Raw genomic sequence first — 25,391 nt, forward strand, 5'->3', positions numbered from 1 at the left:
CAGTGACCTGTCCTTGTCCTTATTTACCACTCCCCCAATTTTTATGTTATCTGAAACTTTCATCCAGCAGATTCTCATGACTGTGTTGTAACTGTAGTGGTGAGTAGAATGGATTTTCATCTTGAATGGTTCCTATCAAGTTGTCTTCCTTCAGCAAAAGTCAGTAATGGGACAATTTAGGTTTCTTGAATCCCTCAAAATTGCATCTTCCAATCTCATTTGTGGTCGGCCTCATGCTCTACTTCCATCAACTGCAGCTATATAAGTCTCCTATAAAAATGTAACTTCTTCTGCATGTTGGATAGGACTCCCCCCCACCCTCCTTGCAGTCATCTTGTTCTCAACTGCTGCAAGACTGCAACTTGTCTAAGTATCTCGTCACTTGTGATTAATTCAAATCAATGGATGTTAAGAATATTCTGTAACTTTTGATATTGAAAACTATTTAGTTCCCTCTCCAGCCATGTTTCTGCTCCATATAATAGAGTTGTCGTCATCTCTATTGCACTGAACATTCATATATTAGTTGTCACACAAACATCTCACCCAATCCTGAGCCCTGGCATCTCTAGGCTTGGCAGTTCATAGCCTTTTACCTCCAGCCTTGCCGCATCAATTATGAAAGTAAAAAAACTGCTTGAACCCCAGCACCTAAATGCTTTGAGTCCTGGTACCTCTTTCATTACAAATTAGGCACTGATCCCACCACCCAAACAGAGGCCTCTGAAGATGCTGAAATGCCGTTGACGCAAAACCAATCCGATGTGCGACTTCTTTGGGTAAGGTACGCCCTGCTGTCAACTGACTATCCAGATAGATAATGACATTGAATGGGTGAATAGTTTTGCCATCTACATGCAGTGTTGGCAGGTTATTGGTTTCTGTTTTATAAGGCATGTATAACTTTGGTTTTATCACCATTGAACTTAAGTCCCATAGATTCTGGCAGTTTTTCACAGCTCTTCCAGCATTAGCTGTAGTTGGTCAATAGTCTCTCCAAGTAAAGCATCATCATCTGCATACTCGAGATCCTCTAAAGATGAATCTTTAAATTTCACGCCTCCTACTTTGGCCTCAATCAGCTTTGTAATCAGACAGTCGATCTTTATCAGTGATGATTTTAAGTTTTCTTCAGGTAACCGATAAAAATGTTAAATAGTATAGGTCTAAGAACCGATCCTTGCGGGACCCAGCTGAAAACACACCTGTTCGGTGATGATTCGCTGTTTACAGTTACATTTTGAGACCTATCAGTTAGCCAATTTTTAATCCATTTAATATGTGCCATGTTAGTTTGATATTGATCTAGTCTTTTAATCAGAATATCATGAGGTACCAAGTCAAATGCCTTACAGAAGTCTAAAAGTTTATTATTATATCACCTCAACACTATTATCTTTAATCAAACTTGTAATCTCATAAAAAATCATTAGTTTGACAGGATCTATTTTCCATAAATCCATTTTGACTGGTATTAATTGTATTACTCACCTTTAATTCTTTATTAATTGAGTCCAATATCAGCAGTACATTATCTTGCCTGCAATCAATGTCAGATTGACAGACCTATAATTACCCAGGACATTCCATTTACCCTTTTTAAAATATTGATACAACATTAGCTTTTTCCCAATATTCTGGAACTTCCCCAGTGTTCCTAGACTTGTTGAAAATCAACATTAGCTATCCAGCAAGCTCCTCAGATAATTCCTTTAAAAAGTCTTTGATACAAACTATCTGGGCCTGCTGACTTAAAAATGTCTGACTTTAACATCCTCATGAGATACTAGTGAAATGGAAGGAGTGATAGCCTCCTCATATGGTATGACTGCAACATTTGTTTTTTCTTCAATAAATATTTCTGTTTTGTATTTAACACTTTAGCATCTTCTGAATTATTATTGATAATTCTACCATTTCCATCTACTAATGGTCTAATGAACCAATACCATTGTTAAGATTCTTTTTGTTTCTAATACACTTTAAAAACTCCTCCTAAATGTCTCTAACTCTGCTGACCATAGATATCTCCTATATCTGCCTTCACTTCCCCTCTAAGCCAGGTCAGTTTTTAAACCAATACAGCCTTCTTCCTTGATTGTGGGATTGTGGCTTTTGGGGCATCTAGTAAAGTGTTCTTAAACAACTCCCAACTATCATTTACATTTTTCTGATTAAACTCTTCCCCCCAGCTGATGTGGCTCAGAAGTGTTTTCAGCATTGTGAAACTGGCCCTCTTAAAGCCCCAAGTACATATGTTACTGGGCTGGACTTTATTCTGTTTGCACTTTACAAATGTGATCAAGTCATGATCAACTGTACCTAAGCTACCATTTTTAGTTCTGTGATCAATTCCTCTATATCTGTCAAAACAAGATCTAATATAGAATTTCCTTAAGAAACTATCATCTATAATATTTAGAAATTCCAAGGATGTTTTACTACTGGCAGCATATGATTTCCAACATGTGTCACTCAAACTGAAGTCCCCCTTGATCATGCAGCTTTTGTTCCTACACATTATAGATAGGTGCACAAGGAAGTGGTCATCCTGTTCCCTAGTGTAGTTTGGTGGTCTGTAGCAAACACCAACTAATACCCTATCTTGTGCTTTATTTGTTAGGACATTGATCCATATTTGGTCAAGGTCATTTCCTTGTCAGTTGCCAGTGACCTGGAACAGGTAATGCCATTTTTGACCTAGTGCCACTCTTTTTTCCCCCCTCACCCCTTTTTCCCACATGAGCCTTCCTAAATACGTTATAACCATTGATTTTAACATTCCAGTCATGTGACTCATCCCACCAGGTTTCAGTAACACCAAGTAGATCAAATTTGTGCTCATAAATAAGCAATTCCAATTCCTTTTGTTTGTTACCCAGGATCTTGGAATTGGCTTACATAGGCAATTAAAGAATTTTTTCGCTTCGTGTCCTTCAGTTCCTTGGCTTAATTTTGTTCTCAATAGTCAAGGTATCCTCTTGCAAAGTCTAAGGCTGTAGCATGGTTTGGGAAATGAGTTAAAAGGCTGTTTGTTTTGTCCTATGTATTATGAATCTGGAGCTATGTCCACACTGCAAAAAAAGGTGTGTTTTTACCTGGCGATAGACCTGACCTCAAGATAGCTAACTTTTGCTGATATAATAATATTATGGGTGTGACTGTATGCAATTTTTATATCTGCAAAACCCTTAACATACACCCGATTATACCAGCAAACCCCCATTTTGATGGTACAACTCAGGAAACTGGTATAAGCACAGTTCTGCTGATATAAGCACAGTTCTTCCACATAAGCTGTGTTTATACTAAGAGGGTTTCCCAGTGTAGCTATACTAGCAAGCCTTTTATAGTGTACTCTAGACCATACTGGGGAAAAAGCACAGAAAACTTTTATCTCCGTGCAGCTAGTTGAGGTCAACCCTATATCCCGCACATGGGATTGACCAAACTATGGCAGGTTAAAAACTATGTTGGGGAACTAGGCCCTCAGTAGGGGAGCTTAGTCAAGACCAAATCTTATGTCAGGTTAGAACATACAGTTAAAAAATTTGGAGACCAATTTTGCTAGTTCCTTTAGGTGTATTATGAGCCATCATAAATTTAGCAAAGACTTTGCCTCTGATGCTAGGATGCTTAGTCGTATGCGAAGTATAAGAAAATGCAAACACCCTCAAAATCACCTATGACATTTGTATCATAAAGTTAAAAACAAAATAAGGCAAGTAACATAATGGCTTTAAACATATAACCAAGGGTTTTAATTCATTTTTATTTAGGTAGGTGGTAAATCCTTTAATCAAACCCATAATGAGAGCCATGAAAATATAGGTTAGTTGAAAGTCCACAACTTTTCAACAGGTAACTGTGACTGAAAAAGTACACTTCATTCCTTAGTATCTTCAACAAGACCCACATTCCTACACCAGCCTAACAATATCTAAACTACAAAGGGACCTACGCAGCATAACCACTTCTGCCCTGTATCGTCTGACAGCTTCTCTCTGCCTCATTTCATGTCAAATCTAATCTAGTCATAGATCCTGAAATGGGATCATCCATACACATGGTCCCTTACTCTTTCATAGAGTCCTGCTGACTTCAAAGTACAATGTGCAGACCCTTTCAAAGATCAGGGCTTTAGAGTGGAGAATAAGAGCTCTGCTGTAAAGTGACCGTGCAGGGAAGCAACTTTCCAAAATGATTTGAGCTACAAATCAAAGAGCAACTTGTTGACGTTCACAATACGGAAAAATTCAACACGACCTGTATTGTTCTATGTATGTTCTTATACTGTGCTTATCAACAGAGTATCTGAGCTTCTTCCTTTGTTCACCATGTATAAATATAGCACATCTTTCAAAGTCTGTTATGAATTTTGCTTTGTATTTGTGAGACTCAAGTATATGCTCAGTGCAGGATTCTCACTATTTTAAGCACTGAGGAGAAGTGCATGGCAGAAGTGGGTTTGCAGGCATGTCCCTTCCCTGGTGGCAGAAGAGGATGGCAGAATAGGAAAGGGGAGGAAAAAAGAGGGGAGATAGCATACACATGAGAAGAGACAAGGAAAGGAGAAGCAGCGGCATGAATGTCTGAAAATCAGGCTCTCCAACTCATTTGCTCAGTGTAACTCAGTGGTCCTGGTGTCACTCAGAGCCAGGGAATACTCCTGAGCTCGAGCATGGAGCCACTTTGCAGCACAAAAGGACTCTTTCCCTTAAACACAAAGGGCACAAGTTTGGCTGTGAATCAGCCATAATGTGTCAAGGCAGCATGACTGTGCACGTCACCCAACCAGGACAAGGGCAGTCTAGCTTGGTGATCAGGGTGAGCGTCAGGAATCAAGGACTAGGGTCAGAAGCTGGAGCCAAGGGTCAAGCAGCAGGCCAGGAGATAGATACCAGAGCCGAGTCTATCAAGCTGGAGTCAGTAGTCAGAGCCAAGGGTCAAACCAGAGATCAGGAACTGGAGCAAGCAGAATAGCAGGCAAGGAGGATTCAAGGCAGAGGAAGGCAGAGGCAAGGCTGGATGTAAGCACCTAGGACCAACAGAACCAGGTACCACAGGAGCAGGCACAGTGGTGGGCATGAGCACTGAGCAGCCAGCAAGCTGCTGCTGGCTTATGAGCTGGCCTGCTGGCCCCTCCAGCCAATCAGGTAGCCTGCGGCAGGCCAGCTGTAGTGATGAGGCTGCCTGGAGACTAGCTCAACTGCAGGCCCTGATTCCTAACAGCAAACTACCATTGAGCACTTGCAAACTCAAAGTCGCTCATTCTTCAGTTAAAAACCTTTGCGGACATCCTTTCCCAGTTGTGTGAAACGTATGGATGTGTTTCATATCTTTGCCACTTTTGCCCAAATATAACAATCTGGTCTCTCAGGCTTCAGAGTGATGTTCAAGTCCAAAGCCTGGAGAAAGTTAAAAGTCCTAAACCCGTCCTCTCTCCCTCCCCCATCTAACATTCATGCAGATGAGACTATGACTACAAATTTAGGTTGCAGACATGCAAATATCTCAGGCTTTATTTTAATTAAAAGCTCTGAAAACCTTGACTGTACTTGTACTGATATACCCTACTCCTCCCTTTGAAGTTCTGGTCTGTGGCCTCTTTTTCCAGTTCTTTCACTAGGGCCTCCCAACCCCTTGCATCCCAAATGCACCAATGATGGGAGGTCCCAAAGTACACTGGAGGATAAAGGTGATTAAAATATAAGGAGTGGCCAGCCAGTCTCTCCACTCCTTCCCTGTCACAAGAACCAAAGTGGACAGTTGGGACTCTAGTGTGAACATGCTTAGAGAAAAGCTCATTGTAAGGGAGCTGGGATCAGGCCTCTGTCTCCTTTAATGTGTTGTAACAAATTAGCCTGGGCCCTGGCTAATGCCTCCACCCAACCAATGAGTTAAATTTGGACTACAAGGCTAGAGAGGGATACACTCACTCCACCCCAAATCGGAAGTAGCTTCCACAGCTGCAGAGCTCCAAGAACAAGAAGCTACAGTGCCTAAATTTGCCTGGATCAGGCTATCTGTCTAAAATAACTTTGTGCAGCTGGACGTTAGCCAATAGTTTTTATTACCATGGTAACCAGCAGCAACTTCTCTTATACTAGGAAATAGAATTACCACAGCAGGGCCCCCTCGGATCTCTGACTTAGAGAGGCTTCACAACTAGTGGAGGCCAGACATGGCCATCTTCAGTACCAATTCACAAAGAGTGATTGGCACTTCCTGGAGCTCATTCCCATATACGCCAAGTTTCAACGGTGCATTCTGAGCTAGTGTTGAAAATGTTTTTGTTTGTCCTTCATTGACATAAATACTGAAGTCAGTACCAGAACAGGGGAATCTACCGATGAAAGCCACTGTTCAGTGTGCTAGTGCCAATGGGGATAAAGATGGAGACACCACGTTTTCTTCTTCTTGCTAATTAACCGGTTTTGTTACTAAAATCCTGTTTAGCTTGCTGAGTGTCTGTAGTCAGATCTCATTCTGCATTGGTGCTTTATTATATTGTTGCCTCTCTGCCTATCAGTAGCAGATGTTTGTGGGGGGGGCTTACAGGTCAGTTTCCCAATGGAGGAGAAATCAGTGATGTGGAGTCTGGGGAAATTCTAAATATGGCTTATCTTATTGAGACCAGTCCTGGGACAGAGGTGGTCACAAACTGCATGCAGGTTATCCCTTCTTCCAGGGATCATTTTAACGCCAATGCCCAGGTCCCAGAGAGTAACTGCCACAAGAATTAACTCTAATCAGACACCAGTGCAGTGAGCACACTTTGCTGCTGGCACAGCTGCTTCTACCTAGAACCTTGTGTTATCAAAACTAACAATGCACAGCATGTCTTCTTAAGACTGAACATCGGCTCTCACACTAAGACAAGAAACGTGGAAGACAGCACCACTTGGTGATAACTTCCATTATAACGTATTTGGGTACACACAAAGCAGCGGGAAAAGCTACATGGTTGTGGTTGTATTTGAATAGATGGCCACACCTTCCCTTGGAGTCATGGAGCAGCAAGTGGCTGGTAGTTACATAAGTAGAAATAATTGGGAAGGGAAGCCAGACAGAGATTAGGGATGCAGGTTGCTAGGCCATTGGAAGAAAAGGACAATAATCTAGTTGAATAACAGTAGGGAGTGTTTAAAAAAGGGAATGATCTGCAAGCAAATTCTTCTTTTCTGTTGATAACAGACCTACATTATTATGGTTTATGTTCTTTCAGAGGTTTTGTACCTTTGTACAATTTTTATCATTTTGTTTAATTATTTCTACTACTTAAAATATAATAGCTTTAAAAAGTTGGTAAAAATAATCTGACAATTGTCACTATAATACTTAACACATGCACGGTGCTTTTAATTTTCAAAGGGCTTTCCCATCTGCGCTGCACCCCTCTGAGCAGCAGGGAGGGGTCAGTGGGCCAGCAGGCCAAATACTGATTTAAAGTTGTGGCACCACAGAGAAAATGGCAGGTTTGCTAGGGAGGGGTGAGGTACTGTTGTATTCCCAGCTTCTATTGCCACCTCCTTGGGGGCAGAGGTGAGGTTGTGCAGGGAGCATCAACGTATCTCTGTGTTCCCAGCTTTTCAAACTGTTCCATTCTGGAAGGGCAGGTGGAGCACAGAGCGCTGCTGAGTACCTTTAACTCCATGTTAATGATGTTTTTGTGTGTGAATTAGATTAGAATTTGTGTGGGAAAGGATTAGAATTTGGCAGTTCCTGACTCCTATGCCTGCGTTCAGACTGCGTTCTTCTTTGGGTTCATTTATAAATAATATTTTTGAACTAAAATTACATTTTGAAAACTTTCTGGCCTTGGTTATGGTAACTTTTCTGTTGTACAAATGGTGCCATTGAGTTATTAGTAATAACTCAACTAAGTTCATGTCAAAATTCCTCTTCCTACCATTTCCCCAAACACGGCTGCTTTCCTGATTGTACAACCTTAGAATCCCCACTCAAGCCTTCTCACTGGCCAAGTAATTTGTTTGTGGTGAACCTGAAACAGTTACTATATTGAGTACCTAAGAAATCATTAGTTGTTACTTGTGATGCAGCCTCCTGAGCGAATACTGCTGCTAAACTCAGGAAAAAAATATTGAATGTGGTATTAGAAGGCAAGAACGTCTCCATTATCACTGGAGGCGAGGCCTTTGTTGTGTTGGATCCAATTTAGGAGAGGGGAATCTTTTTTAATTTTACCAGGGAATTATCACAGCAGACTGTCCTAGGTATATGATGCACAGGCAGGCTGGTTTGGATAACATACAAGTAACTTCATCCAAAACTTCATTGGAGGCTTGAAAGAGTTTGGTTACCCCTTAAGAACTAGCCTTGAGTCTCTTCCTCTGGGGCCCAGTCTCTGCATAAATCTTTGGTTCTAAGGATCCATATCTTGGCTGCTTGGTCCTCCCTCAAGCCCGAACTTGTCAGCCGGCAAGTTGCCAGCCCTCTGCTCTCCCCTCTCCATGGCACACAACGGTTAGCTGCAGGCTGTACTCCTATCAACCCAAGATATCTGCTGTAAAGAAGAGGCAGCAAGCTCACAAAGGTGAACCCTGGTGGCTGCTCCCTCTTGCCGGTGTTCACTGGTGCTGCTTAGTCTCCTAGCCTCATTCCTTTCCCATTCCAGCTGGGCTGAGGTGAAGACCTGATCAGGCTTTCCTGTACTGCAGCTAGTTTCTTCTTGCAGCTCTTCTCTAGTTCCCAGGCCACTTCTCCAGGTAGAGTGGATGTTAAAGAAGATCCCTGTCTCTAAGCTCCCTTGGGGGCAGGAGCTGTAAAGTGCCCAGTGGCAATGATTGACTGTGAAGTTGGGCAGAACTGTTCATATTGGCATGGGTATTTGGGGCTCTATTAGGCTGTTTGCTGCATGTCACAGTTCTGCTATCTGTGATTTGGCAGATATAATTGTGTCTGTGAGGAAGGTTCTCTTGGCTGCTTTTCTGTCTGCAGTGTAGGTCTGTCTGCCAGTGGTTCTTTGTCAGTAGGCCAGCTGTTCCTGGACTGGGGCTGCGTAGGTTTTATGCCTTAAGCACTCCAGCCCCTTCTGCCTTCCTGCTTCATTTCATGTAAGTTCTTCAGAGAATCACTGACTTGCGGGAGCCATGGGGACATTTTTCAACCAGTTCATCAGTCACTTCAGCCAGCAGTTGTTGGTAATGTTCCATCAGATTAACATCTTGGCCTTGCCATTGTTTCTCTCTGGGGCCTTCTGGATGTTCTCTGGGATTGGGTATTTATGGGGGTAAATTTTCCTCCCTCGTATCAACCTAAAAAACTAGGAGTAATGGGATGAAATTAAGAGAGGGAACTTTTTTAGGCTGAATATCTGGAAAAGCTTCCTGACATTGAACTCTACTAGAATATGAAATAATCTCCCAAGAGAAGTGACGGAAAGCCCCTTCCCTAGAGACATTTAAAACTGGACTGGACAAAAGACTAGGGCACAATCTTTTACTGGCAGGAAGCGAGACTGAGTGACCTGAGGTGGTTTTTTTTTTTTTCTTTCCACCTCTAGCTTTTATGATTCTATATATGGCATGACACAGGAAGTTCACTAAAGTGTTCTGCAAGAAAAACTGAAGCTGTTTTTCCTGCTAATTGTTGAATATGAGTCACAAATTCAAATGCTTAGCAAAATCCTTAGGTTACATTTCAGATTTACTGCTGCCCAGATGCAGCTTCAAAAGCTGCATTTGAACACGCCGAGACATTTTATTCCTAGTTCAGTCTAAATTTTGGAATACTCTTGGGAGTGACAGACTATTCACTATTTCACATAGATGTACAAGTTTCGTTTAATTTAATGGCTAGGCTGTTAGAATGTGGAATGTGAGGTTAGTTGTGGTGCAATTCTTTTAGAAACTTTTTGACTATCACTAAAAAGCGACAGAGTCCTGTGGCACCATAAGCTTATGCTCCAATACGTCTGTTAGTCTATAAGGTGCCACAGGACTCTTTGTCGCTTTTTACAGATCCAGACTAACACGGCTACCCCTCTGATACTTGACTATCACTAGTATGTTTGTTCCCTCTCTGAGTCTCTCTGACTGAATTGCTTCTTCAGAGTTACTGTCTGCAGCATATATCCAGGCAAGCAAACAAAAACATGACATGGTGTCAAAATATATGCTATAAAAACTACATATTATATTTTCATTAGTCATGCCATTATGTGCCATGCTTAGATCTCAGTTTTGTCTGGTTTATATCCCCGTATTCTAGACAAGAGTCCCTTCTCAGTCCATCTGTGTAGCTCTTTAAACAATCAGAGAGGATGCTGACTGACGAAAGGTACTTTCTCTCCTTCTCAACCCCAATAAACCACTACAGTGAGACATCTGGGACAATATGCATCACAGCGAAGAGGATCACTACCACTAGGCTGGCCATGGTTTTATAGAAACATTTCTCTCTAAATGAGCTTTACAACACTTACAACACACTGTGCCAGTGTATTCACCTCTTTGTCCATGACAAAGTATTATAAATACCGGTATAAAGTAGAGATGGGCCTGAACCCAAGCCCTGGATCTGAACATCCTCAAACTTTAGGGAAATTCAGATTCATATCCCAATACTGAAACCTAGGCCTATCTTTAGATCAAATTATTATAGTTACTGAGGACACAATTTCCATAGGTTGCCTATTGAAGTTGTAGGACAGCAGCCAAAGCCCTTCATTTCTGTAGGCACGATCTCTGGCGGCCCTACTTTGCCAGGAAGGAAAGTTTGAAGAAATTTTCTTGCAAGTCCTGGACTTTTAAAAGGCATACAGATTTACTGGAGACAAAACAGTCCATCATTAATCCACTCTCTTAATTCTGAAACCACTAGTCTTCTTTTTTTTTTTTTTTCATTTTCACTCTATGAACTGGACCATCAGAATGTTTAAAACCATCTTCAACGGAAATTGCAAGAATTGCAAGAAACTGATTTCCCCAGCCGAAAGAATTCTTCCTTTTAACTTACTGGATTTTCTTAGAGACCCACAGCAAAGGAAAGGGAGAACATGCGAAGAAAAATAATGCCTGAGATGTCCCTTAGTGTGAGCCTCAAATCTCTACGCTGCTTTTCACTAGGCTTATCTAAGAGTTCAAATTAATAGCCAGAGTCAAATTCAGCATTTCCCTGTAGGCCCTTTAATCTGGGATATGTCACAGCATATGAGGGCCAGTGATACAGGTGATTGATTGGTACTTGCATGCTATGATGGTGCCCAGGAAATAATCCACGGGTTTGAGGTCAGATTTTCCATTAAAAACTAACAGAAATTCATATGCACGTTGGGGGAAGTGAGTGATAAATTGACAAAACCAGTAGGATGCAATTAAGAAATCAGATCTGGGCTGGAGGGGGTGGGTGACCCTGGGGATCTTTAGTGCAGGTTTGTGTAGATTGGAGTCCACTCTTTCAGCCTAACTACTGTGACCCCAAATCTTCATCCTCTTCCACCTTAATACACCATTACTACTACTTATTACTTATGACTGTAATGACAGGATGTCTCATTACTGCCGCGTCAATCAGAAATAGCAGCAGTCTTGCAGTGCTGTTTATGAAGTAGAATTCCCTGCCAACACATACCTCTCCTCTTTCCCCCCACTTTATACATACTGTCAGCAAACAGTAGAAGGCATGGAGAAGCACCATGTGTTGTTTGAGCATGCTGCAGTACATTAGTTAATAGAGCTGAAGAGTGAAAGCCTTTCAAGTGGCTGTAGAATAAGCTTTACCAAGATTTCTAGATCTGCCCAAGTCCAAATCTCTTTTCCCTTTCATTCCTTCACAGAGCAGTTGCAGAGGTCAGTAATACTGAAATAAAAATTTGTTCAAGAAACGCCCAGCAACAACTGCCATTTTATTACCAAGCTGCTGAGAGGGGCCAAATGGAGAAAGAATGCTTCATGAGGTGAACTGAACTTTACTGGATAATAAGGCTTCCCAAGCCAACTGAAATGTAAGCTTAGTTCAGTGTGAAATGCACATTCCTGACCCTTTCTTCAGTGAAGCCATGTCTCTGATTATCAAACAGGAGGCACTTTAATGCAACAAACTCGAAAAAGACTTACTTGATTTCGGTTTGTCCTCCTGCTTTTCGGGCAATTTGAACCAGCTCTTTCCCATATCTCTCTTCTGCTTGTGCCCTGTTAACAAAATTCCTTAGTTATTTTCTTCTGTTGAGGTTGGGCCCATGTTTGCAAGAATGCATTTGTAGCCAACTCTGAGATGCAAACAATTGGTTTGTAGCTGTCTTTATTCTCTTTCCCCAGTGCCACTGCTATCAAGAGCTCATCTAAAAAGACACCCACTGATGTTCTCCTCTGACTTGGAAGAAGCTCTTATCTGCTTAGAGAGAATACATTTTTGTATTAAATTGGCTCTTCTATTTTTGCTTGGCTCACAGTTGGGTGGAAAAGTTGGACTATAACTGAGTGGCGTATGCTTGGTGTAAACGAGTAGAGTCCCCAACAGGTGCCCTTTTGCACATAAGTCCCATTTTCAAAAGTGACTTAAACTCTTCGTATCAGAGGGGTAGCTGTGTTAGTCTGTATCCTCAAAAACAACAAGGAGTCTGATGGCACTTTAAAGACTAACAGATTTATTTGGGCATGAGTCGTAATCAGTGATTTTATCACAGCAGCTGCTGAAAGGGCCTTGTTGACATCAACAATGGGTGCAGTTTTGACACCTATATCAAATGCAAACAAATTCTGTCCACAGCTATCCTGTTCTATGCACAAGGATGGGGTAAGATTACAGGGAGGATTAGGACAATGGTTCTTTAGGACAAACAGCAAATTTAACTCACTCATTTTACATAAATGCTATGCATGTAAGATTGTTAGGTCTTTCCATCCCTGTTCCTTTCAGTCTGGTTATGATTTCAGGCTCTCTTCACAAAGGCTTAGAAACCTACTTTTTGTTTTAAATGAGAACTGTGGTTCTCCTTTATGGGACCCAAACATTGATTCTATTAACAACTCCTATAAGTCCCCTCCAGTTTATCAGCAGCCTTGGTCAACCTATGCATAGATCCAGTACTGTCAAACATGGGAATTCAAAAGTCATAAGTCATTCCCTCACCCCGGCCCCCAAAACCATGAGGTTTTTTAAAAAATGCATTTTGCCCTCTGATTTTAGGACCTTTAAAGGTTCACATTCTGTGCAACTTTCATTTAAAAAAATGCATCTAAAGAAGTGGATTTTTTACCCACGAAAGATTGTGCCCAAATAAATCTGTTAGTCTTTAAGGTGCCACCGGACTCCTCGTTGTTTTTTTAAACACTTAGAAACCCAAGTTGCTTTTGGAAATGCTAGTGAGGCTCCTAAGTCAATTGGGCACTTTTGAAAGTTATCCCCTTTATCCAAAAGGAATTCCCAGACAAGTGTATGGCTATTTGGCCCCATTTAAATTAATGTTAGCCCCATTTCCCTGATTTGTCACTCTGACCTTTGTTGTTTATCCGGCACCAGGTGTTCTCCATATGGATTCAGACAAGTCCCTGCCACAAGGAGATTATTTGATTGATTCTGTCTTTAAAGATACTTAGTTGCCTTTCAAACACTTCTCTGTATATACTTGCTGCGATAAGCCTTACTTTACAACCTGCTGTATTCGATTTCAGATTTTGAATAAATTATTCTGCTGACGTTTCACATCTTTACCGTCGCCCGCTTATTGCTGCAGTCCACCCCAGAGGTGAATGCCCTTTCAAAGTGGTGGTCGATGGGCACACGCAGCCGCTTATGTGCAAGTGGTTTTGGGATCCTCTGGGACTAAAGGGAACTAAATATCAAGTATGGTCCCAAGAGCACTTCACTACCTGTTTAACACAGTAGATTTGTAAGAGATTCCTTCAAAGTGAAACTGACTAGTCTACTTTAATTGGATAAAGTGAGAGGAAATGTAGAGTAAAGAGTGAAAAGTAAATTCATTTTTTATTTCTCTCTTAAAAATAAGAGATGCTGTCATTGCCCTAGATAGGAACTTCAGCTCCAATCCTCACCTGTGTTTGGGCCTTTTGCTCCACTAGAGCAGCACAAAGCAGCCCCACAGCCAATGTATCCATCCCTGGGATGATCACCCAAGTGTAGGCGAATCCTCAGAACATAGAACTTGCATAGTGGCTCCATACCACCGGCCCATCCTTGCATCTGGGGGAGGGGCATAGCTGGGGAAAAGGGTTGTAGCCAGGGCTCCCCAGTAATTCTCCACCTGCTGCAATGGCCCCTTGGGGCCAGACCTGCATAGGATCAGGGGAGTGCAAAGGTGGATTAAAGCCATCTTTCTGTACATGCACCCTGGATGCACTGTGTGTTTCGTGGCCCCAAATGAGGATTGGAGCCACTTTATTATTTTTTAAGATATGATTTTTAACCTGGCCGTCTCTCTTTTTTAAATACAGAAAATATCTAAATTTTAATTTGTAATTGCTGCCTTAATTCCACATACAGGAAATTGGTTCAAGCAAATGTGTATATTACACACACACCTTGTGTTTTAAACTTTTGCAAAGCAAAAACCACAGCACAGTGCATTGCAAAACCACTAGTGCTTATGCAACAACTAGAGGCCCTTGCCAGTAATGCCATGTCAGTGTTCAAAAGAGGGTGATGCCTGGACTACCAAAAGCATTTAAAGTGAAAACTGGAGTTGCTAAGGAAGTATTGAAAACAGACATCTAAGAGCTCTGAGCCTTTACTGTTTGAAGTGGGATCTTGTCATACATTAGCTTATTGTGTCCCCTTGTATATGTGCAGCTCAGACAGCAGATAATTTTTTTACATGGTGACAAGATTCTCCTTCTCTTCTCTCTAATAATGTCCTTAGAAGCCAGTTGGCTTATGATTTGTATGCAATACATGTGTGTTCTGAAGAAGAGGACTGTGTTTGAATAATAATAGTTGTACTGCAAGGAGCAGCCAATTAGACAGTTTATAGTTCTCCTCCCTGCACATGGGAAAAGAGTGATTAATGTTTGTTCTGTTAATACATTCTGATTCTTCTGTGATTATAGGCATGAAAATGTGGATAATCATCCATGAACAAAAACTGCATGGTAAATGGAGGAGTTTGTGACAGGGCTCTTTGTTTGTTTGTTTTGAATTGGAGATTTGGAATCTTTTAAACTCAGGTGGTGCTATGGTGATCAAAGGGTGTTGCCAGCTCTCATGATACTGCTGTTTTTCCGGAAGCCCCAGGTCCTGCAGTCGGGTGATTTGCATGAGACTCTCAGCTTATGTTTTTTTGTTTTTTTTTTAATGAAAGTTGCACAGAATGTGAACCTTTAAAGGTCCTAAAATCAGAGGGCAAAATGCATTTTCTTGAAACCGCATGGTTTTGGGGGCCGGAGTGAGGGAATGACTTATGACTTTTGAATTTCCATATTTGACAGTACTGGATCTATATGTAGGTTGACCAAGGCTGCTGATAAGCTGGAGGGGACTTACAGGAGTTGTTAATAGAATCAATGTTTGGGCCCCATAAAGGAGAACTGTAGTTCTCATTTAAAATTAAAAGTAGGTTTCTAAAACTTTGTGAAGAGCGCCTGAAAACATAACCAGACTGAAACAAACAGAGATGGAAGGACCTAACAATCTTACATGCATAGCATTTATGTAAAATGAGTGAGTTAAATTTGCTGTTTGTCCTAAAGAACCATTGTCCTAATCCTCCCCGTAATCTTACCCCATCCTTGTGCATAGAACAGGATAGCCGTGGACAGAATTTGTTTGCTTTTGAGATAGATGGCAAAAATGCACCCATTGTTGGTGTCAACAAGGCCCTTTCAGCAGCTGCTGTCATAAAATCACTGACTGAGACTCATGTGGCTTCCAAGAGTAAAGGTTTGGTTTGTCCCATCTTTCTCCCTCTTCTGTCCTTCTCACCAACATGCACTTGCATCACTCTTGGAAGAGGCAGCTTCAATGCATTTCTAGCCAAAAGTAAAGAGATTCTGACAGGCGCCGCACGTGTGCACATACACGTACAGGACTACGGGTCAGAGGAGTGGATTGGAGGGGGGTGAGAATTCATGGAAAGAACAATTCTGAGAGATTTCTGCAGCTACTTGTTTCAGAATGGCTTTGAGATGAATCTTTCTCCTGCTTTGTGGAAAGTCCTTTTTGCACATCCTGCAAGCCATGGTTAGGCTTATCCTTTAAATGATGGAAACCCCCCACCTCCACCCCTCCATAATCTCAGTCACATACCATAATTCCTAGCGACTACAGACACATGCAAGAAAGAGTTTGATCTCCAGGAGTTTAAGGAGCCACAACAAAGTCTCTTCACCTAATGTCGTTATGAGACTGCTGCGGGATTGTGTGACACAGTAAAAGACGTTTCCATTAGCGTTCAAGGAAATCAACCCAAACCACTTAAATGTTTGTGGGAGACTATTTACATTTCAATGAGTTAATAGCCTTGGGGTAGCACGATACAGCGGACATGGTGGCTTAAAGTTGTTTAAACACAGCCAATTAAAACTGGAACTAAATACTGAATAGAACTTTTCTAAGTCTCAGCTAAAAATGAAGGACAAAAATGAGACAGAAGAGTGGCCTCGGTTTCTATGTATTTTCTAACCAAGAAACTAATGGCAACCACCACATGTTGCTGTGGGACAACCTGTGAGAAACAGGCTGCAGATGGACACACATGCGTACAGTATGTTCAAAGAGGGTCTAGGAACAAGAAAAGATGGGAGAATAATATGGTCAATCCTGGAATGCCTGGGAAAGGTCTATGCAGAGCTACCATACATACCCCTGGTTACACCAAAAGAAAGATCAAATTTCAGTAATTATAGGAAATTGACCCACTGTGGCTAATAGCATATTATAATATGTGTGAAGCATTGGCTTTCTGTGAACGAGGGAAAACAGTGATGTTTCACTTCTGGATGTTAATAAAGAGGATTGCTGTTTTAGTCAATAAATTGGGCATGTGCAGTTAAGTATGTATTTACAACACAGAACTGATTAGAGATGGGTCTGAATGGAACTCGGGATCTAAAGTCCTTCCAAACCTCCTCCTATTGCACCCCCATCAAAAAAAATCTTTGGGAAAATTTGGATCTTAACTTTGAAACTCAGGTCTATCTCTACGTATAGTGCAAGGGGAAAAATCCTGCATTGGTAGAGAGGGCTAGATGACTTAGTCTTTCCTCTTGCTCATGTCTATGATTCCTCCTCCAAGCATTGTTTAACTGCATGACAAGGAGTAACTCTGACATTGTTTATTTTCATTCATTTCATTTTCGGAAATATGTCTTAAATTAGCTATGCGGAGTGTGGGGGAGGGGGAGGGATCATCATTCAAATGATTCATATGCCAACGTGGTGTCTGACTTTGCTGCTAAGAACTCGTTGGCTCTGAGATCATTTCTGTACAGACTTCTCTATTAAAAACATGTATGACTGTACTCTCTGAATCAAATTCTGAAGTGACCCGCAGAATCCTCCTGCAGCTCCTGCAAGAGTGTTCAGGAGTAGGTGAGATGAGTTCATAAATAGTTTTTCATACCTCCTTCACCACCACTTCTTACCTCTGTTTGAGCAAGTCCTCCACATCTTTTGCCATCTTTCTCCCATCCAACATTCGCTGGAGAAGTACCTCATAGCCAGAGTGGACAGTGAATTCCTTGCACTGAAATCACAAAGGCGGACAGTTATGTAAGTTGATTAGCAGACACCATTCTGAAGTGCACAACAAACCTTCTGTAAGTAGTGCTAAACAAATCAGTTTGGAAAAAATAAGAACTAACTTTAACCTCTGCCCAGAATGTAAACAATCAACAGAACTTAAACAAAGTAACTTTTCAAAAATTATTTTTCCTACTGACTCTACATATAATGGTTCTCACCAAAGGTGGGTGTGCTAACTTACTATGAGAGAGCCTATTCTTATGTTATTGTTGCTCTCCTGCAGAGCAGAAACAGATGTCCCCGGGGTCTTGCAGGTCAGTTTTGCAGTGGTGGAGAAATTAGTGACATGGTGTCTGGGAATGGTCTAAGCATAATTTGTTTTATTTACATGCATATATCAGTCCTGGAACAAACATGGTCAAAAGGCATGTAAGCAATTTCTTCTCTCAAGAATCTCAGCCCAACACCAATGCCTGGTTCCCAGGGAGCAACTCTACTTTAAGAATTGCCGCTAATTAGAGACCAAGTCAGAAAGCAAACTCTCCTGCTGCTCGCAAAGTTCAAATATAACAACAAATAGCATGTCTCTCCAAGACTAAACATTTGCTTATACGCTAAGAAAGAACTTGGAAGACTAAATGTAACAGTGTCACTTGGTGACACCTGCCATAACATTACTTTATATCCCATCCCATCCAGATGCAACAAGTACTGAAATATCTTAAAGGAAGGTAGTGCATCAGAGATCTCCAGCCCAATTTAGCTGAATGAAAAGGTCTGACAAGAACAGTATCTGAAATGTTGGCATTTATCAGAGAGGGAGAAATGGTTTTGAGCACAGATCTGAAAGTCAGTAGTTCCTCTGTCCTCTCTCTTAAACAGACTCCTGCTGTAACCGTCAGCAGGTCATTTAACATCTTTGTCTCTGTTTCACCATGTGTAAGATAATTCTTAGGTTCCTTCCAGGGCTTTTGTGTGACATTTCTCTGGTTGTCAGATAAGAGCTGAAGCTACAAAGTGCTAGATAGAGGTTATGCATTAATATCTGAATTTCCAAACATTCAGAGGCTCACACTTCAGTATCTATAAGGAATGCACATTAGAAGCTACATAAATAAAATTTTCAGGAAAATATGATTGTTTTAGTCCTTATCCCAGTCTGTGATCCATAAGCACATAAGAATGGCCATACTGAATCAGACAAATGGTCCATCTAGCCCTGTATCCTGTCTTCTGACTGGCTGGTGCCAGATGCTTGTAGAGGGAATGCACAGAAGAGGGCAATTGTAGAGTAATCCACTCCATGTCGTCCAGGCCCAGGTTCTAGCAGTCAGAGGTTTATTGTCCAAAGTCAACTGGATTTTTTTTCTAAAGCTTACCAATGGATTAGAGAGCTTAATTATCCAGCCTACCTCAGAAGATCAACCAAGTTTATCAAATAAAATATTGAATTATTTTAAAGCAAAGATGTAATGTAAAAATGAAGCTAGTAATAGCTCCACTGACAAGCAAATAATGCCTTTTTGTGTTTCTCTTTGGTTTTTACTCTAGCTTCATGGGGCAGGTTTTATTCTGGAAATCTGTCAGTTCTGACCCTTAGCCCTTTGAAAAAGGACTTCATGATTTCTCCTTATTCAATAATAGTCTAAAACTTCCATCAGCTAAGCCAAGAAAGTGATATACAAACACTTTCCCCAAATCAGCATTATACCTGTGTTTTAAACACTAAGGCCTGGTCTACACTAACCCCCCCACTTCGGACTAAGGTACGCAAATTCAGCTACGTTAATAACGTAGCTGAATTCGAAGTACCTTAGTCCGAAGTTACCGCGGTCCAGACGCGGCAGGAAGGCTCCCCCGTCGATGCTGCGTACTCCGCTTGCCGAGCTGGAGTACCAGCGTCGACGGCGAGCACTTCCGGGATCGATCCGGGGCACTTCCGGGATCGATCCGGGATCGATTTATCGCGTCTTAACCAGACGCGATAAATCGAACTCAGAAAACCGATTGCTTACATCCGGACCCGGATGTAAGTGAAGACGTACCCTAAGGGTGAAATCCTGTCTCCATTGAAGTCAATGACAAAACTCCCATTGACTTCAGCAGGGCCAGGATTCCACCCTAGATGTGTAGTTAGAACTTCATAACCTTTAAGTATATTTGGAGTTAATTTTTATGGCAGCCATACAATGTATTTTATTTGTACCTCAGCTCATTAGATCTACCATTATGGTGTTTTTCCTCCTTTTGAATACGTAATTTAATTACTTGGATGTTGATCTTGTGTTTGTTCCAATACAACCTCAAGCTATTTGTCATCAGTGTATTGGTGGCATGAGAGCCCATGGCATTTCCCTGTCTCTCTCCAGGAGGTCTCAGATATGCTGAAAAGGTGGAGAGACTATACTGATCACTGGTGGGTTCCATTTTGAGTAATCTTGTGGAAGAGGAGCTATTGCGCACATCAGTTCGCTGAGAAGAACAGACAAAGGCAGACCACTCCCAGACTATCCACTCCTGCCAGGGCTTCCCTGCAAGACAGCAACATGCTGTGATGCACTCAGTCTATGGCAACTTGATAGTCTAGTTGTAAAAGCCTGAAGAACTTGTTTCACAGCCATGGGGTTGCACTAGTGATTTTGGCCCATCTTAGTTTTTGCATGGGAGGCTCCATTAAAGCCTACAAAGGAGAACAGCTGAAGTATTTTATCATCATGCCAACATATCAGCTACTCTATTTGTGTATTATCTTTGGAATTGCTCAAACTGTGAAGAATCTTCCCATCAATAAATCCATCTCTAGCTAAAGTAGATGCAGCATCATAGGCTCTAAAAAGTTGCTCCAATGCATGGATGTGCAGTGAAACTATAAGTGTTCACAGGAAAACTATGGAGTATTAAACTGGCCTGAAGCAGCTTCTCCTTCACTGTTGCATGCAGTGATTATTTTATTTTATATTTTTTAATTGGAGGCTTTGCAGTACCCAGGTCATTTTTACTTGCATTTGGCCACTTCTTACTGACTTGCAGATTTGTATGGAAGTGTCAATGGTGAATTATATTCACAAAATTGTGAGGGCCACCAATCTAGGGAAAGTCCAGAAACCAAAAAAAAAAAAAAAAGGGAGGGAAACCAGGGGGCTATAAAACTGTCAAATGCTTAGAGCATAGCCCTGGGAAACAAGACTCCTGGGTTCTGTTTCCAGGTTCTGCCACTGACTCACATTCTGGGCTCCATTTTAACTTTTGAGTAGTTTGATTTATCTATCTCTAGAATGGCTATAGTATAAAAATATGGTGCCATACATTACATGAGTGTTACAAGAATTAAATAGTAGTATTGCATTATGTAGCATATAAAAGCTTAAATGAGCTGGTATACAAGCACATACAGGACATTACAGGCCCATCTCCAAATTGCTTACTGTCCAACATGAAGTTTCCAAAAGCATTCATTACTCTTATAGTTCATCATCTATTCACAGATCTCAAAGGATTTATCGTTTTATAAATGCCTTGACATATTGCCTTCCCACCAGAACTACCAAGAGCTAGGTCTCTTTGGCAAGACTTGAGACTCTGGAGGAACCATTTGGCAACTAACAGCTAGATTCTTACATTTCATTTTAAAGCAAATACATTGAGGCTTCAGCTACTGACTTTAAGAGAAGGAACTGAGCGACATTCAGGAATGAACGTCACAGACTGATTACTGGCTTATAGCCTTGTGCAGCTGCTGTTATGCTTCTGAACTAAGGACCCTGGGTTTCAGTGGTTCTGAGCAGCATGTGGTTCCTTGGATTCGGAAGCTTTTGTTTCCCCCAGTGCTAAGTTTAACTTCTGTGGTTAATCTTTTGCTACCACTTGCACATTTACAAGCTTCCAATGCCACAGTTTCCTGACAGCGGCAACTCCTTCCTCTCTAAGGGAAACTTACAGTGAGCCCCGGGATAAAGAGAAAGAGAGGAGAAGGAGAATGGCCCATACTAGTCCCAGACAAATGCCTCTACCAGCAAAATACACATTCTGTAGAAACTGAGGCAAAACAACTTGCATAGAAGATGCTGTGAAGAGGATGGTGAATCCATCCCTGCCACTGGTGTAACTACAGGAAATTGATATTGTTAGAGATGCCCATCTGATCCTTGCCAACAAGTTACACCCTCCCACACGCTAGCATTATTTCTGTTCTGCTGGAAATATGTTTAACACCTCACATCTATTGAGCAGATAAAACCCTGAGCCATTGTCCCAGTGGTTAAAATAAAGAACAAAAAACAAACCTACACTTGCCATTTGAGGACCAAAGTAGGAAAGATACTTAGTAACCGCACTGACAGCTGATTGCCACCTGCTTTCATCCAATGTCTTGAGAATTCAGGTCCTGATGGAAGCTTTGTTGCTGCTGTTGTGATAGAATCTTATTTATCCTTCCCCTGGTCTACTTCTGATAGAAATTGCTTCAGTCATATACTCCACACCCAAGCCATAGCCCACAGCTGATTGAATTTTTCCAGGGAAGTTCCATCATATTCTGGAGGAGCATTTCTAGGAGGGTTTTTTCTCTCCATTTAGTTTTGTTGAGAGCTGCTCATTCTAGTGTGGTCTTAGGGCTATTCTACAGTCACTATCCAGGCTCTGCCGATACAGCTACACTTACACAGCTATTTGTGACATAGCCCTGCTGGTAGAGTAACACCACCTCCCCAAAAGACATTAGCTATCCCAACACCAGCACTCTTCTGTCGGCATAGCAGCATCTACCCTGGGGGGTTGCCCACATAGCTATGTTGGCTAGGAGGCGGGGGGGGGAGGGGTTTATATACCTAACTAGCATAGCTGTGCTGACAAAATTTTGTAGTGTGCACTTGGCCTTAGATCTTATCTATGCTCAAAAGTTGTACTACTTCAGTTATCCCAGTGTAGTTAAAGCTGCATAACCCTCCGAGTGTGGATGCAGATATACTAGTATAAGAATGCTTATAGCAATACAGCTTTTCCCCCATACAGGAAGAGGAATAAACTATATCCGAATAAGGCATCTTCATGTCAATGTAACTGCATCCACTGGGGTTGAACTAGATCAGTAAAAAAATCACACCCCTAATCAACATAGTCATGTCAGTACAGCAACTGTGAAGGTGGGCCTTATTATTCACTGTAGTCTTCTGCTTAGACCAAGCGAATTGGGAGTCTAGCCTACAGCTGAGTGAAAATAAATGGTTTAGTTTCACAGGGTGTTCAGCACATTTTTACTCTGATTTGTAAGGAATATAGACAAGGTGGGTGAAATAATATCTTTTATTGGACCAACTTCTTTCAAGCCACACAACTTGAAGCTTTCGAGCCACAGAGCGCTTCTTCAGGTCTGGGAAAGGTACTGAGTGTGTCACAGTTAAATATAAGAGACAACAGATTGTTCAGTGTAAGCATATATTGTAAGGGACCATTCAAAACAGAGTCGCCCATTAACACCTCTGCAGTCATAGGACAAAAGAGGGGATGAGGGGGTTATAGATTGTTGTAATAAGCCATAAATCCAGCGTGTCTGTTCAGTCCATGATTTTTAGTGTCTAGCAGCATTATGAATTTAAGCTCCTGGGTCATCTTCTGAAAGTGTTGTGCAGGTTTCCTTTGAGGATGAGGACTGAGAGGTCAAGTATAGAGTGACTGTTTGTGAAGTGTTCCTCCATGTGTGATGTGGTGTTTTTATCTTTTATCAATTTCCTGTGTGAGTTCATTTGAGAGCATAGTGATTGTCTGGCTTCACCCTCATAGTTTCTATTGGGCCATTTAGTGCACGGGAGGACTTGCACAACATGTTGCGCTAGGCATGTGTAGGAACCATGGATCTTGAAAGATGTGTTGTGGGGGGAGTGTTGATCATTGTACCAGTGGTGATATGTATGCAGACATTCTATAATTGTCCATTATAGTGATTCTAGAGCCTTCCTCTGGAAGTATCTGACAACAGTCACTGCTGGACATGAGATACTAGTCTGGCTGGCCCACTGGTCTAGTAATCAGTATGGCAATGCCTACATTCTCTGCATTGGGTCCCTTTTGTCTCATTATGAGGTCTGTGCAGACCATTGGAAAACATGGCACGCATGGCCTGCTCCGGGACTAAGCCACCTCTCAATGGCTAGCTATGCTCCCGGACACAGGACATTATGGGTCAAGTTCAGTGCTATCCACAGGAAAGGGCGTATCCTTACTCAGCAAGGAAGTGAGAAATTGATCATCTGCAGTGCACCAAGCCAAGGTATACTGGGTACCAGGTAATCAGGATTGCACGCAATGGGACATTTGGGCACACTTGTTTATCTCTCTGTAGTATTTCCTTAATCTTCCAAGACGGACATTCAACACTTAATACCATCTCTAATGCTGGAGATGCAGTTAGAAATGCTGGGTAGCAGTGCGTTGTTAAAAAGCCCGAAGAAGAACCAAAGCTCCTTTTCATGCCCAAGAAAAGCTGCCCAGAGGAAATTAAACAAATTGCACACATGGCGCATTCCCCCCACCCCCACCCGGAGCAATACACAATGCTGCAAATTGTAATAAGAGCTTAAAAATGCAAGAAAGAAAACTTGGGAAAATAAAGCCAGATCTTTAACCCAAGAGTTAACACTCATAACAGCTGCCAAAATATTCTATGATAAATTCCCAGGCCAAGTGCCAGAGAGAATGTGGACTTGTCTACATGGTGCATTAGTCCTCACCAGAGCGGTGTAAATTCTAGATCCTGCTGGCACGTGCTCAAAGTTCCCTTAGTGCACATTAATGTCATCCCGTTTCAAGCAGACTGAGGAGCCATGTCAGTGGTTCTAGCTAATGTGCCTATCCTTCAACTGCTAGAAGTCATTCAAGTATCTGTTTGTAATGGAGTGATTGTTCTAATGTATAATAAATGTAAGAAAAAAGTGTTACTATATTAAAGACTAAATCGTGATGCTCTCTGCATGAGTAATCTAGGTTCTAGGCAACAAGAGGGAGCCATGAGTTTCTGCAGCACATCTACCAAGAGGCAGGCCAAGGTTCCCTGAAGAATTATGCTGCTTCAGGTGGCAGGGCTGGTCCATTTAGGGGCATGGGCATGGAACTGCTTAGCATTCTTGCTTGAGTCCCTCAGGTGGTAATGGGACTAGCACACAATATTACTTTTAATAGCAGTAATCGTGAGAGTGGACGGCTCACAGTGATTCCTGAAGGGCTCTGGGCTACACCTGGTCCCCTCCTTATTCCCCTGCCTCAGTACACGTCCGAGTACAAACACCAGAATTCAGCCCTTAATGTCTGCAGGAATATTTTATCCCATTAGTGAGAACACAGACAGTTCTTTTAAAGGACAGAGTAACTATCATCAGTAATTTAATTTTCATGGTTCTGTCTACATTCCTACCAAACAGCATGTGGAGGGGATGCCTTTGTCATTCACTTCTTTTGGAAAGTGAGTATGTACAGTGAGGATCAAAATGGATCTGCTTCCTGTTTGTTGCTTACTGACTTTACTGACAAAAAGTGAGGTTTTTACACATAGGCTGCCCTGGCTCTGCAGTACTGTGGGAGAATGAGCTGGCTTCTGTTCTGCTTCACGCATCAGTTATTATCTGTCAAATTCTGATCTCTGTTCTTTCAGTCTCTTAAGAGTCCCCACCCTGATTTTCAGATGTCAAGTTTAATTTTGCTGGGCTGGCAATTAGAAGAAATATTTTTTAACATGCAAA

General features: G+C 41.7%; 1 protein-coding gene across 1 annotated transcript in view; it reads right to left on the reverse strand.

Moving 5' to 3' along the window:
- The window catches only part of PSTPIP1 (proline-serine-threonine phosphatase interacting protein 1), a 94,113-nt gene that overhangs the window by 38,418 nt on the left and 30,304 nt on the right, over nt 1-25,391 (reverse strand). Inside the window, exons 2-3 of the mRNA XM_026648542.2 lie at nt 17,562-17,662; nt 12,081-12,155 (exon numbers count right to left, since the gene is read on the reverse strand). Of these exons, the coding sequence (XP_026504327.1) occupies nt 12,081-12,155; nt 17,562-17,662 (176 nt within the window). The remainder of the gene's footprint in view (nt 1-12,080; nt 12,156-17,561; nt 17,663-25,391) is intronic.

The sequence above is a fragment of the Terrapene carolina genome, unplaced genomic scaffold (genome assembly GCF_002925995.2).
Source record: "Terrapene carolina triunguis isolate 2854851 unplaced genomic scaffold, T_m_triunguis-2.0 Scaffold67, whole genome shotgun sequence".
NCBI classification, from domain to species: Eukaryota; Metazoa; Chordata; order Testudines; family Emydidae; genus Terrapene; species Terrapene triunguis.